A 13,922-nucleotide genomic window follows, 5' to 3' on the forward strand; every position below is an offset into this window, starting at 1 on the left:
AACGTTTTAACCCTCTGATCTTCTCTCTCTCTTTCTTATATATTCATATTTCTTGGACTGATCATTAATATACTTCCATCCTTCTAATTACGCAAAATACTCACTAATTTGAAAATCAGTAAGAGGGCATTTTACTGAGAATTGGTCAACCCTTTGAATCGCGCATTGCTTTCCAATGAATCAGTATTATAATGGTATATATATATATATATATGGAAAAGTGGACACACTATTACCACAGGGTACTTGAACTCTCAAGTGCGCATTTCTCCGGGTATATCATTTTCATTTTCACGTGTCGCTCAAATCCGCCTTTCATGTGTACTTATTGTGTATGCAAGGCGAGTTACACACGTGCATCATCCCGTATGCATGCCGGTTTGCACGCGATTTCTGAACGCGCACGAAACTTGGTCCGAGAACGCTACATTGTACATCGCCACAAAACGTCGCATAGAGAGCGTGCAGTGGAGCGCAGGGTCGAACAAAAAGAAAACAAAAGGAGAGATTCTCACTCTCTTTCTCTTTCTCTCTTGCTCTCACTCACTCACTCACTCACTCTCGAAACCCCACACTCGCGTGGACTATTTTGTAGGGTGATCGTATTTTAAGAAGTTGTAGGAAGCATGAGTCCGCCGGCCAGATTAAGGCTGTACGCGCGCGACGGGAGTCTCTCCATCTCTTTTCATTTTGTCTGTCTGTCTTTCTCACGCTTTCGCGACCCTTTGCACGTACACGAAATGGAATGGCTTAAAGCTCGGAAGGGATCCAAGTCTTATCGATGAGATGGCGTTGTTATACAACTTTCCGACAAATTATTATCTCGCCTTTTGTTATGTTTTCTCGTCATTTTTTTTTTTTTGGTTTTGTTTTTTCAGTTTTTGTGACATTTTCTTTTGCGCATACAGGGAGAAAAATGAAATTTCAAAATTATCGATTCAGTCTTAGTAATTGAGGAATGCGAATTCATGATGAATTTTAGGACAAGAGTCCTAAAGTTTTGTATTTTCAGGTAGAAACTAGGGATACGTAAACCAGTAGCGTTAGACTTAGTAACAAAAAATTTTAAACATAAACAATTATATTTGGAAAAAATTTTGGACTGAATCCCAAACAGTTTTAGAATACTTGATCAAATTTCATCCTGGATTCGCATTTGTAGACTTTTAGGACTCGATACAAAATCCTAGTACTCAATATTTAAATTTTAATATTTCTAAAAATCAATTATTCGGCTTAACACAGAAAAAAGTTAATGTCATTTTTGTTGCGTATAATTTTGTCCATTTAACCCTCAACTAGAGTAGAATTTGTTGCATCCTTTTGCTTCAACTCCAAAAGGGTGGGAGAGTTTCATAGAGTTCAGGGAGTTAAAATCTAACTCCCTTTTTTACAGTGTAAAAAGGCCACACGGAAAAACACATTGTACAAAAAGAGAGTTGAATATTAACCCCCAACGGGAGTATAAGTCGAATCCTTTTGGAGTTGAAGCAAAGAGAGTAAATGCTACAGATCCGTTTTAGTCATCGTAATACGCACGGACAAAAATATAGAAATGCCCTAATATTATTATTTTTTGAATCAGAAAAAAATTCAAGAATCTGTGCAGCTGATATATTTTATTCCATAATAATGTGTTGCAGGTGCAAGAGGGAGAAGTGAAATTTGTTCATGTCGTGACAGACTGCAGGGGATAATAGTATTTTCGACGACACGGCCAGGTACATCAGGAGTCGTACTCGCTCGGTAGGAAGAGCCGAGGTCATAAGAGGACGTAAACGAAGAAGAAAAAGAAAAGTAAAAACGAAAAAGATAAATGAAAATAGTGAAAAAAAATTAGATAAAATTATCAAAAAAAATTACAAGAGAAACAATGCAAAAGGACATTTCTCTTGTAATCGAAGAATTCAATTACTGGCATCATCAGCAATTCAAAAGAAATTGGTCACAAGTTTGTCGATGATGGCGTTTATCGAGAATCCATTGTCATCATTCAAACGAAAGGATAAAATTTTTCCATTTTTCACATGTCGTACTTTATTGGGATAAAGTTAAAGAATGTTATATTCGACGATTAATCAAATGGAGTGAAACGAGATAAATTAAAAGAGGATATAAATAACGAGTCCCAATATTTGTGGACTCGGAAAAGAATATCGAGAGGATTCGTAAACGAACCCGGCTCTAGAACAGCTGGACTGGACGGCCTCGCGAGTTCTCGTGGTAAGGCCGGGGGTTGTGGGGGCCACCACGGGGGCTGGGGTGGGTCTGCCCCTGCTTCTCTTCGTTGTTATTTTCTTCAGCAGCCAAACACAAGCGGCAGTCACGCTTTTCAACGTCGCTCCAATTACATCAACATTATCGCCATTGATCACCAGGCGTTATCTGACGGCGACGACGACGAAAACGGACGTTTTATGGAAGACACGTGACGTATTATTGAAACCACACCAGTCTTTGTCGTCGTCGTCGTCGTCGCCGCCATTGTCGTCAGATAATAATAAGGAATCAAACGATTGGATTGGCTGGAAGGGAGGTGAGGGACAGATAATACCTTGGAATTGGAATGCTAAAGTTGCTCGTCGAAAAACGGATCATAATTTATCGAATTTTGGAACTCAATTCAAGAGTGGAACAACAACATTGAGGATTAGGGGATTAGAACAAGTTACGGAATTAAATCGTGAAAGTGAAGTGATTGAGGAAGGGGAGAAAGTAGTTGAGGAAGAGGAAAAGGGAAGAACAGGGAAAAGTGAAAGAAAAGTGCAGGTGAGTGGTGAAATTACAACTTCAGTAGACGTGTTCGTTGGTGATAGTAGTGGTGTCGAGTGGACTACCGCGAGTACAGTTGCCGTGCCGATGTCATCGCTTTCGTATCCTAGAGAGGCGCAGGGAGCTGGAAGAGTAAGGATTTATCTGGGTCCAAAGCAGAAAAGACCCGAGGAGAAAGCTGGCGATACCAAGGTTACTTTGGAGGATAAGGAAGCAGAGTCCAGCTCGATTGCCTCAACAACAACAACAACAACAACAACAACGCAGACTGCCACGACGGAATTGTCACCACCGACGCGGGACACCTCTATGGAAGCATGTAAGTTTTATTTTTTTTCTTTTTTCTCGACATCGTTTTGCCATATCTTGACAAGTATGTTTACACCAATCGACCCTCTTCACATGCAGGATATTTCGTCAGCTATTTTTATCCTTTTCGATTCCTTTTTGTCGAGCTTATATAAACAACTTGTCCTCTTGAAGTGTCAGGAATATATTAAGATTTCTCTGTAGTGATATGCGAAATGCAGGAAAGGAATTCTGACACTTGGTTATTATCATCTCGTCTTTAGTGGATAGATTGCATTCAGAACGAGACTAGTGGTGCATACAGTATTAGAATTTATGTTTCGACTGTAATTCAATTTCAATATTTTCAAGGATCTTGATTTTTATTAAATGCTATAGAAAAAAATTTACAACTGCAATTCTAGAATACACAAATTGTAAAAACTGTGCTGTAAACAAAAAAAATTTTGTTTTGTTCACAAATCCGATTTGTGTATTTCCCAAAATCAACCTCCATGAAGTTGGTGTGGACGCTGTGTTAAAAATTATTTTTCACAGGACCAAAGATATTATATTATTTTTAAAAACGTTTTGTTTGTTTGTTTGTATTTCACATAATACCTTGAAAAGTAATGCTCTAGGCATTATTTGGACCAAATTCTTTTTTAAAAGAAAAATTCGAGAAATAAGAAATTCTTCTTATTTAGTAGCTCCATAAATAAATTGGATCTGACCCTCCCTAACCATTATTGTAACGGTATAACTTTGTTATGAAATAAATAATCATTAAAAGTAAGTTTTTATCTTAAGTAAACTGTCAAATAGAATCACGCGAGATTTTGTCTAAGGTAACCTGTTAGTTATTGTCGTTAGAAGGTTTGAGAGTATATCTTGTCGCAAAACGTGCACCTCGTGTTTTCGATTAAAGGAGGTATAGTGACTCCGCGTATGAATCAGCTTATTTTTTTTTCTCTTTCGCTCACTGACCGCTGTCCAACTCTCTCTCTTTTTCTATCTTTGTTTCTCTTTGAAAACAGATAGCACAGTGAGGAAAAAGAGAAATAGAATCGAATGTATGGTACATGCACACACACACACGAGTAGCAGCGGCTCGCTGTCTCTTCTTCGTCTTGAAACATCTCCCTTGCTGCTGCTTCTTCTTCTTCTCCTCTTTTTCTTGTTTTCTTCTTTTCTCTTTTATTCTCCTCTGTTGTCTTTTATAATGCTCTTTTTATTCCCTTCGTCGTCTCACTTGCTTCTTTTGGCGTGACTCGTTTGCTTACACTCAGAACGAATCAGAGTCAGGAACACAGTAGACGGAGTATGGTGGTGGAGGGTAGACAACAGAAGTAGACACTCCTCTCCTCGCAGACAAAGTTGAGCAAGAGCTTTAGGAGTGACCACAAGGTTTTCGACGGTCAGCGACCCGCTTTCGCTTCTCCCCCTAAATAAATCAATATTAAATCCGATAGATGTGCTAATGGCCCGACACCCAAACAACATAAAAGTGACTAAAAAAAAAGCTGCATTACAAGATCGAAGGCGTTGATGAACCTTTGAACCTTGTGTGTTAAATATTTTTTTTTGAAGAATTTCTTTAACCCATGTTAGTAAAAAGAAAATGTCGAAGTCTGCTTTGTTTTTGTTCTTCTTTTATAACCTTTGTGTCATATATTTAAAAATATGTTTCTTTTTAAAAAGTCTTTTTGGAAATTAATAAAATTCGTTAGAATTTTTCCTCAAATCTGAAATGGTGAAAAATATTTCTTTGATTTAAATAGAAAATTATTACTAATATTAGTTGAATTCACTTTTAGGTTAGGTTGAAATAATTAATGGCAACTAATTCAATTAGTCAAATTTGATTTATTTTTCCATTGAAAATTTTTTTTATAAAAGAAAGAAATTACAATTATGTTGTTGTTAATTTAAAAGGGGAAAATTAAATATTTTTATAGAAATTCGTAATACTACCTTGTTTGTTGGTCACCCTGTAGAATCCGTAATCTGGACGATTCCCAACACGGTGGCTGCTTAGTACCGGGTACTGAGAGTCCAAGAGGAATGACTAAATGGCCTGACTAACCGGCCGGGCACTTTGAAACTCGTCCCTATTTTCGCTGTTCTAGTGAAAGAAGTAATTCGAGATAGTGCATCTAGGAAAATAATAGAACAGTATATATGAATTTAAAAAAATTTTACAGAAAAAAATGATAATTAAATAATAACAAGAATTGAATATAAATATTTATATAATATATACACTGAAAGAAAAAATTTATTTCAAATAATCGGTTACTTGACTATTATTAAATTTATTTGAAACGAATAAATATTTATTTGTTATTAGTTAAGTAAAGGATTATATTTGAATAAATTTTTTTTTTCATTGTATATATATAATAAAATTGTTATTTAATAACATTAAATAAATTTGATAATCGCGATTTGTTGAATTTTTTTCGTGAGACGAGAAATTTGAATAAATTGAAAGTCTAAAATTATAATTAAAGTACAAGATTATTTGCGACGAGAGGTTGTAATAGAGTAAAATTAAATGTGTCGCCTGTCCCAATGAAACTGATGCCACGTGTCGACCACTACTGTATATAAGAAATAAATGGGTTAACTCGTGGGAATGAAATCTCATATAACACGACCGGTTCCTTTTTCTTGGCTTATATATTTATTAGTATTATATAGATATTTTGAAATTTTTTTTTTAGAAATCAAAGGATTTTTAAAATTTATTCGTTATTTAAAATAAAATTTTACTTATGGGCAAAAGTTTAGCAATTGACCTATATGAAAGAAGAAAGAAAGCCTGCTTTATAATTCTTTTTTGTAAAGATGAGTCGCGCGACCTAGTTTTTCCACTTAAACGAGTATGAGGCTATGTTGTAAAAAAAAGGAGAAAAAAAAGTTTTATATTCAAATCTTCTAGCTCGTTAAAACGTGACTTCTTCGAGTACGTTGCCAACGAGAAACCCTTCGACTTCGATCGTCGTGACAACCAGCGAATGGCCTCGAGGATTCGTGATTTTTATTCTCCCCTCGCTGAAGGGAGAGACGAAGGAAGAAATAAGAGGGCCGATGTGAGAGGGAGATGGAGGGAATAGAAAGAGGGATTCAGCCAAGTTGGAGGAATGAGTGAGACAGAATGGGAAAAAATAAGAAAGAAAATGTGTGTGTGAGAGAGAGAGAGAAAGAGGATCTTCTGTGTAAAGGCAAAAGGAGTGATGAGAGGAGTCGAACGAGAGAAGGGAAAGAGTGAGAGAGGAACAAGAAAAGGGTTAACGTCCTTTCGTTTACTCCTTGCAGTTTCTCGTTTCCTCTCTTACTATAACACTCTTTTTCTTTTTCTATCTCTTGACTCTTGTATACAGCTTTCAACCGAGTACGACTTTTAGCTGTACGGAGTATTGTTCTGTTTTGCCACTATTTCTTATTCAATGTTATAAGGAAAATTTATATATACAACTTAAGTCAGTTATATATATCTGTATTTTTTTAAATACAATATTCTTCATTTTTTGTTTCTCTAAATTTTCTTTTTGTTTTGTAATTTAGGAAGAAAAAAAATTAACTTTTGCTCCGTAAATAGTAAAAACTACAGTTTCCGGAGTAAACTTTACTATATTTCAGTATAGTAATTTTTTCTATTTCCGGAGCAAAACTTATCAAAAATGCGCAGAAGTTATGGACAGTTCAGGTTTTATTTTGTAAATATAGTAAAAGTTACTCTATAGGGCCAATGAAAAGTTTTTTTAAATTTAAAGAAACTCGATTTGATTTATAAAAAATTTGTTTAATTTAAGGAAATACTTTTTCAATTTCAAATGAAGTTTTATTTATAGTATAAAAATTTTTTAAATTCAATAAATTTTATTTAAATTAAAGAAAACGTTTCTTTGACCCTGTATTAAAGAAAAAATTTTCTTGATGGTAGGATCTTTATTCTTTTTGCTACTTGGATCTTTTTTTTTATTTTCTCTCAATTAAATTGGCATATTCAACAATGAGATAGAGGAATAAATTAAGGTCACAATTGATATAGTGAAAATTTTGTTAATTTTGGAAAGTGAGAATATTTAATTGTGATAATACAATTAAACTCGATATATACTTCTAATTGATAAATAAATTTAGAGATTGTAAATATAAAATATTGATTTCAGTTAAATATAACGAAAGCGATAGTGTTTTCATTGACAAAAATTAATATACTCACACTGTGATATAATAAATGTCGTGTGTAACACGAAGAGAAAGAAAGGTCGTGGTCGAAAATAGATGTCTATGTCTAGGGGGTGGTGAATCGAAATTGTCTGATAGGAAGTATAGAAGACACAATAAAGTGAGTCTGAATCGAGCATTTATCTCCATGTCGATCGACTTTTTGTTCGTATTGTATATATATGGATGAGGATTTGAGTAAAGTAATATATATGCTTTTCTACATGTGTGTGTGTGTATTGTAAGATTCAAGATAGAGATAGTTTAAGGGCAGGTCCATAGGTATAGGTCAACCAGAGAAGGGGGTGCGAAAGGGCTCTGTTGCCATGGCAACACTGGAACGGCACTGACTGTAGGGGTGCCTCAAGTTTTTTATGGCCTGGACGATTGCCGGAGGGTCGGGACTCTAAAAATCGTTACACAGACCTAGATACCCGACCTCCCTCTATCTTATACTCTTTTTCTCTTTCTACGCCCTCTTTACACTTCGCTCTCATTCTCTCCCGACGCGCCTTATGTCTCTCTCTCTCTCTCTCTCTCTCTCCTTTTTTTATATACACTTTGTCCGTGCTAAAGTAGACATTTATATTATTTCAGTTTCTTTAAATTTTTTTATTTGGAACAAATTTCCTTGCATTGTCTGCCGCCAGTACTGCGCCAGTAGTCAATTTTTGATAGGTTTTTTTTATTTTTGTAATTTAGTTTATTAGAATTTTTATCCAAACAAGATTTAAAGTGAAAAAAAATGAATTTGCAGGGGTCATTCTGGCTCTTTGCTCTCTTCTGATGATTTAAAAGGGTTTGGAGTGACTTGAGGGTGTTTTCACTCCCTTTTATAAAACCTCTTTCTCTCTCTCTCTCTCTCGACAAATACAGATACATAGAAGATTTTGGCTTGTGTAATGGCGAGCGTCTGTTAGAATCGGATTTGTCAATATTGCGTGATCATGATGGAGGTCTATGATTGTGATGCTGAAGAACTTGGGGTATACTCGACAATGGCAGAGCAGCTAGGGCACTTTTGAACATCAGGAGCTTCGCGATACCAGGGTGGTACATCAAACACTATGGCAAACCCTTCTTTTCTCATTTCTTGTTTAGGAAGGGAAGAAACTCATCTCTTTCTCTCTCTCTCTTGCCACCCTCTTCTCTTTTTTTTGTCCCCGTCCTCCCTATCGCGAATCGGAGGGAAAAAAAAAGTTGCAATACATATATAACCGTAACGACAGCCACAAAGATGAAATATATGCTGAACAGAAGATGAAAATTTTTGTAATAAAATTGTGAGAAAGAGAAGTAGAAACCATGATATATAGAAAAAAGGAATTGAGAATAGATTTAGATGGATTTTTTTATAATTGAAAAGCGTATTGTAAATTACAATTTATTTAGAAATTACATTCACTAATGGCAATCTGTGATTTGTTATATTAAAAAGTATACCAGAAAATTTGCTGTGAAGAATAAAACTCCTCGTTCTCAATTTGAAACTATATATAAAAATAAAACAGACAAGATTCACTTTTACAATAAGAAAAAGGGAAAATCGAAGGATTTTGCATATTATAAAAATAGTATTTGGAAGAAAGGATGAAAAAAAAATGAGAAAAAATCACTTAAAACTATTTCTAAGCGTTGAAGTGAGTGTAAAGTAACTGGAAGATGAGGGAAAAAAAAAGTGACGAGAGATGGGAGGAGGTCACCCTTTTACTCTTCGGGGGGTTGGTACGTGGTATAAAGTATTGACTGACTGTTGTGTGCAGCGGACTATATTTACCAACCCACCCTGCAGACTCCATTCGGCCCTCGCCTTCCAGCCAGGAGAGAAATAATGCGACTTCCGGAACCGAGGAAATACCTTTCAGCTTTTTAAGAGCACCACCGAGTGAAGTGATAGGGAAAAGGGGGTAAAGGGTTGGGGTCGAGTGAGAGAGACTTTATTAGTACCCAGTCCCTCGAGGAACGGAGGAATATAACGTCAAGTATGAATATACGTTGGATAGGTCGAGACAGTCTGCATCTACGCTTGGAAACGGACTGCTAATAAAGACTGTACATGTATATATGGAGAGAGATATATATACGTATCTCCACACCGTAACGCATATAAGAAGATGAACCAATCGTATGAATTATGCAACGAGATACGCGCAAAGCCTGACAATGAAGAGTGGTCTGTTTTCACGTTGCTGCGATTTATGCCTTCTGCGTAATCCTTGATGTATCTGGCCTCATGGGGGTTGAGTTGCTGCTGCTTTTGCTTTTGCTTTTGCTTCTGGCTTTATAAGCCGGGAAGTGTATCGTACGTTATTGAGCAAGAGGCGATTCAAATCAGGAGAAAAGGCTTCGTATTCAGTAGAGTGGTGTAAAAAAAAATTTTTTTCATCATCATCTTCACGTATTTCGCTTTGAATTGTTCTTTTGGAAAAAAAATCTTCTGATCAATCATGTCGAAAGAATTTTCTCTAGTTTTACATTTTATTTTTTAAATATAAAATATATTATTTATTTTTATAAATATATTTTTACAAAATCTTCTGATCATTAAAATTTTTACTAATTCAAATTATAAAAGTACGCAGTACACGGAAAAAATCTTTACTTGGAACAGCGATAAGTTTCACTAAAATAGTGAAAGTTTTTGCTATTCTAGAGAAACATTTCCAGATAAACATTTGTTTTCTGTGTACATATTTATGCCTATCGAATTGTGCATTAGTAATTCTCTTTTTTTTGGTTAAATTTCGTGATAAATGCAAGTCAAAAGTTGAAAAAAGAAAGTTTTCGATGAATATTAAATAAGTTGATGTAAAAGCGAGGAAAATTACTTTGAAAGCAAAAGGGACAAAGGGCGAACAACTTTGGTGCTAAGTTTATGGTTTCCGTATATAGTGAAAAGAGCGAGTGCAAGTTGAAAGAGCGCGTTAAAACTGCGTTTGAATATTATGAAAAAATAAAAAAAACTAACGAACTGCTTAATAACAGCTTCCTCTTTTCGAATTTGTTAATTGCAAAAGTTTTGAAAGTTTCACAAAAGATTAAAATTCACTGTGAGCTTTTGTGTTATATGGCAGATATATGCATGAGAGGAAAATTTTCAAAGATTGTTTTTTTAAGAAGACCGTTTTAATGACCTTTTTTTAAAGACATTTTTAAAGATCTCTTTGAAAATTAATTTTAAATAAATTCTATTTTATTAAATTCGGATAAATATTATTAATTATTAATTTATTAAATTAAATATATTTTTATATATTTATATATGTCTGACAATCGCGAAGAATTTAATATATTATTTCCAAGAATTGCATTTAGCCTGATTACATTTTTTTGCCGATAGGGATTCACTATTATAGTTATTTCAAATGAGATGGGCAATCTAGTCTCGTAGACAGTTTCAAAACATTTCGGTTCGTCGACCTTCGTTTGTATACTCTTCCACCTACATTTGGAGAGTTGAAACCTCTTTTCTCTTGATTAAAAAAAATCCAATTCAATTTTCTTATGTATGCAAAGTTAATTTTAACAAAAGCTCAAATTAATTCTTTTTTAAACTAAAAATAAATTTTCTTTAATAATTATTTAAATTATATTAATTCTATTTTTTGTAATATTAAAAATTTTGAGAAAATTATGAGTTTTTATCCTTTATTTATAGGATTATGAAAAAAAAAATACAATAATTTAGGGGGAGAAAAAAAATAAAAAATATGGTGTGAAGTCTGTGGATGAGTATAAAAATGTCGAATAGTGAGGGTTACGGAAAGAGGTGTGAAGGGAAAAAGGGGGTAACGAGTAGGGTAGGAAAATGGTGCAGTGGGGCATCGACCAGTCGTTCTTTCGCCTCAATATATGTATGAATGTATCGAATACTATCGTGCGTATGCAATTTGCATGAAATATCGATACATGTCTCTGTAAAACATATTAAGACCAGAAAACAATTTCCATATTTGAAAGCCGCATCTACCTTCAATTTTTTTTCGATTTCAACTTTTAGAATTTATAATTAGCATTTCTTTTTTAAATATAACGATTTTATTTAATTGTATAACACTTTATATAAAACTTTTTCGTTGTTCTAAAATTTCTGAAAAAAATGTTCAAAACAAAATTTTTTTTTTTTTTAATAAAAATTTTACAAATCAAATACAGAATTAAAAAAAGGGTTGTTTTTTTGAAAATTAGTTTAAAATCAAATACTTTTTTTTTTGATTAGACGGTATATATGCAAGTAGATAGCATAGTCTTTCAGTGGTGCAGACTAAACAAAAATAAACCGTGAAGTGACATAAGTATATTTCTAGCACGAAGAAATCTAACATTGCCAAACAGCGAGGCCATTAGATTACACGTTACTAGCACGAAAATGGCAGCTACAAATGCATTTACGTGCTACTAGAAATTTTTAATTCGCATATAAATTTTTCGAATGTAAATCAGAGTACGCACCATTCTCGAGTACAAAAAATAAAATTCAGTAATGTATGTTGTATATGAATTCACGCGTATTAAAGGTATTTTGTGACAATGTGTTTGTGTTCGTGCAGAAATTCTCATACAGCCGAAAAACTAATACACGTGCGCTTGCGTAAAACTAGACGGTGAATTTTGTACGCAAGCGCGTGTAACGTTGCTAAATACCTATCTGTGTACGCACTGTCGAATGTCTAGCCTGTGTCTGGCAGAGATCCTTGAATGAACGACTATTTTTAAAGGGTGCACGGATAAACAACGAGGCAAGAGCCCAATATCGTATATATATGAAATTTTCAACACATTCAAAATTAATTGATTATAATTTCAATAAATCGTCTCACTGTTACATAGAAAAAAAAGATTGTTTCAAAGAACGTTTCTTTGATTCAAAGAAATTTGTCCACTATTATATATAGGATCAAAGAAAAAAATTTATTTGATTTAAAGAATTTTATTTCTTTTTTGCTGACTCAAAGAAATCTTCTGCGTGTATATCATAAAGACAAAAAAGTTATTTCTTTTTATTTTTTTTTTTTTTGCAAAATTATTGTCGAAATTACAATTGAAGAAAAAATATAAAACTAAAATGTTCACGAAATATCCCGGTTCCTGATGATTTACGTTCCTCTTATGTAAATACTCATCCTTTCTTAGGGGCGTGACTCAAATATATTTCAGCAGGTTTTTAGTTTCAGTCATGTATTTTTATTACACTCATTCTTTTTAGACCTCAAACTCCCGGAGCTTTCCGCATTTCTTTCATTGCGTCTACACTTATACATATTATATGCCTTCGAGATATTTTGACTGCGCCGTCTCGACCATTTTGCAGGATCATTCTCCTCAGGTTAATATTGTCTCGACAAAAGCAAGTCACATATCCCCAAAAAACGAGTCGTCCTTAAATCGCACTCCCACTGATGGGGATTTTATGTTATTGTCCTCTGACAGAGCGAGAGGTCTTCGTAATGGCCAATCTTAGTTCTCCTTAAGTAAAAAGTCCTGAGGTGTAAAGTAAATCTTAGTTATCTTGAAACAAAAAAAAAAGGAGTAAAAAAAACATCAACAAAAAAAGAATGGTTTACCAAAATAAAAAAGTTGGAAAGCAACAAGTATAAGAGAAAGGAATTGCTTATTCTCTCAAAAAGAAATTTATTGGTTAATAAAAATTTATCACCATCTATGAATGTGCACATAATTGAATAGTGTAGATAAAAATTTATTAAATTTGATAGACAATTTTCATTACAAAATACAACATTTATTTAAATAAATTATTTAAGATAAATAGAAATTTAATTTTTAAATGAAATATAAGTTTTAATTTAAAATTTAATTTTAAAAATAATAATTTATTGTAAAATATAAAGAGTAGAATTTTATAATAGTTTTTCACATTATGTCTCTCGTATATATAGTTCCACGTAGTCGACCTTTTCCCATGAGGAACGTTGGTCACTCGATTTTTTTTTGTTTATATTTTTTTTATTCATCCGAACAATGAAAGCGCTCACGACTTAAGAATCGATACGAGATACCTACTATAAGAGGTCACGAGGATGACTCTGCAAGCTGATTTGCAAAGAAAATAGTGCTCTTTCCTCTGTAGTAGTGCATTACTATGTTGTATAATTCAGAATAAATCTATTGTTCAAGTCATTGTTACTGTTATAAGGTAATGAAAATGCATATAATAATTAATAATTCATTTTTTCATTTAGAAAAAATTCGCATTTTCAACATCACATTATTTTTCTATTAGAGGATTTTAGAAAAAATATATCTAAATTGAAAATTTTTTAAAATAATTACATTCTCATCATATAATAAGGATTTTATAATTAATAATTTTTAATTACTTCTAAATTATTTGTACCCTCTAAAAGTTTATTAATTATTTATTTATGCATTTTTTATCATTTTTATTTTATATATTTTTTGTTTTATTTTATTTTATTCATAATTATTTTTAACTATTCGAATGAAAAAAAGCAAAAATTTTTAGTTATTCATTTTAAGAGGAAAACATGTTTTCAGGAATTTTTTTATTAATAATAATAAATATCTCTGTTGATAAAATACATTGACATTTGCCTATGTTGGTAATGTAGTAATTTACTTAAATTTTATTATAAATAAATGAAATT

General features: G+C 33.1%; 1 protein-coding gene across 1 annotated transcript in view; it reads left to right on the forward strand.

Annotated features, from left to right (window-relative positions):
• Window positions 1-2,183: 2,183 nt before the first annotated feature.
• LOC127283495 (histone-lysine N-methyltransferase Suv4-20-like) overlaps window positions 2,184-13,922 on the forward strand; it is an 82,141-nt gene continuing 70,402 nt past the window's right edge. Inside the window, exon 1 of the mRNA XM_051308428.1 lies at window positions 2,184-3,091. Within this exon, the coding sequence (XP_051164385.1) occupies window positions 2,860-3,091 (232 nt within the window). The 5' untranslated portion in view covers window positions 2,184-2,859. The remainder of the gene's footprint in view (window positions 3,092-13,922) is intronic.

The sequence above is a fragment of the Leptopilina boulardi genome, unplaced genomic scaffold, assembly GCF_019393585.1.
Source record: "Leptopilina boulardi isolate dan_hultmark-lab unplaced genomic scaffold, ZJU_Lbou_2.1 LbouV2_31, whole genome shotgun sequence".
Lineage (NCBI taxonomy): Eukaryota > Metazoa > Arthropoda > Insecta > Hymenoptera > Figitidae > Leptopilina > Leptopilina boulardi.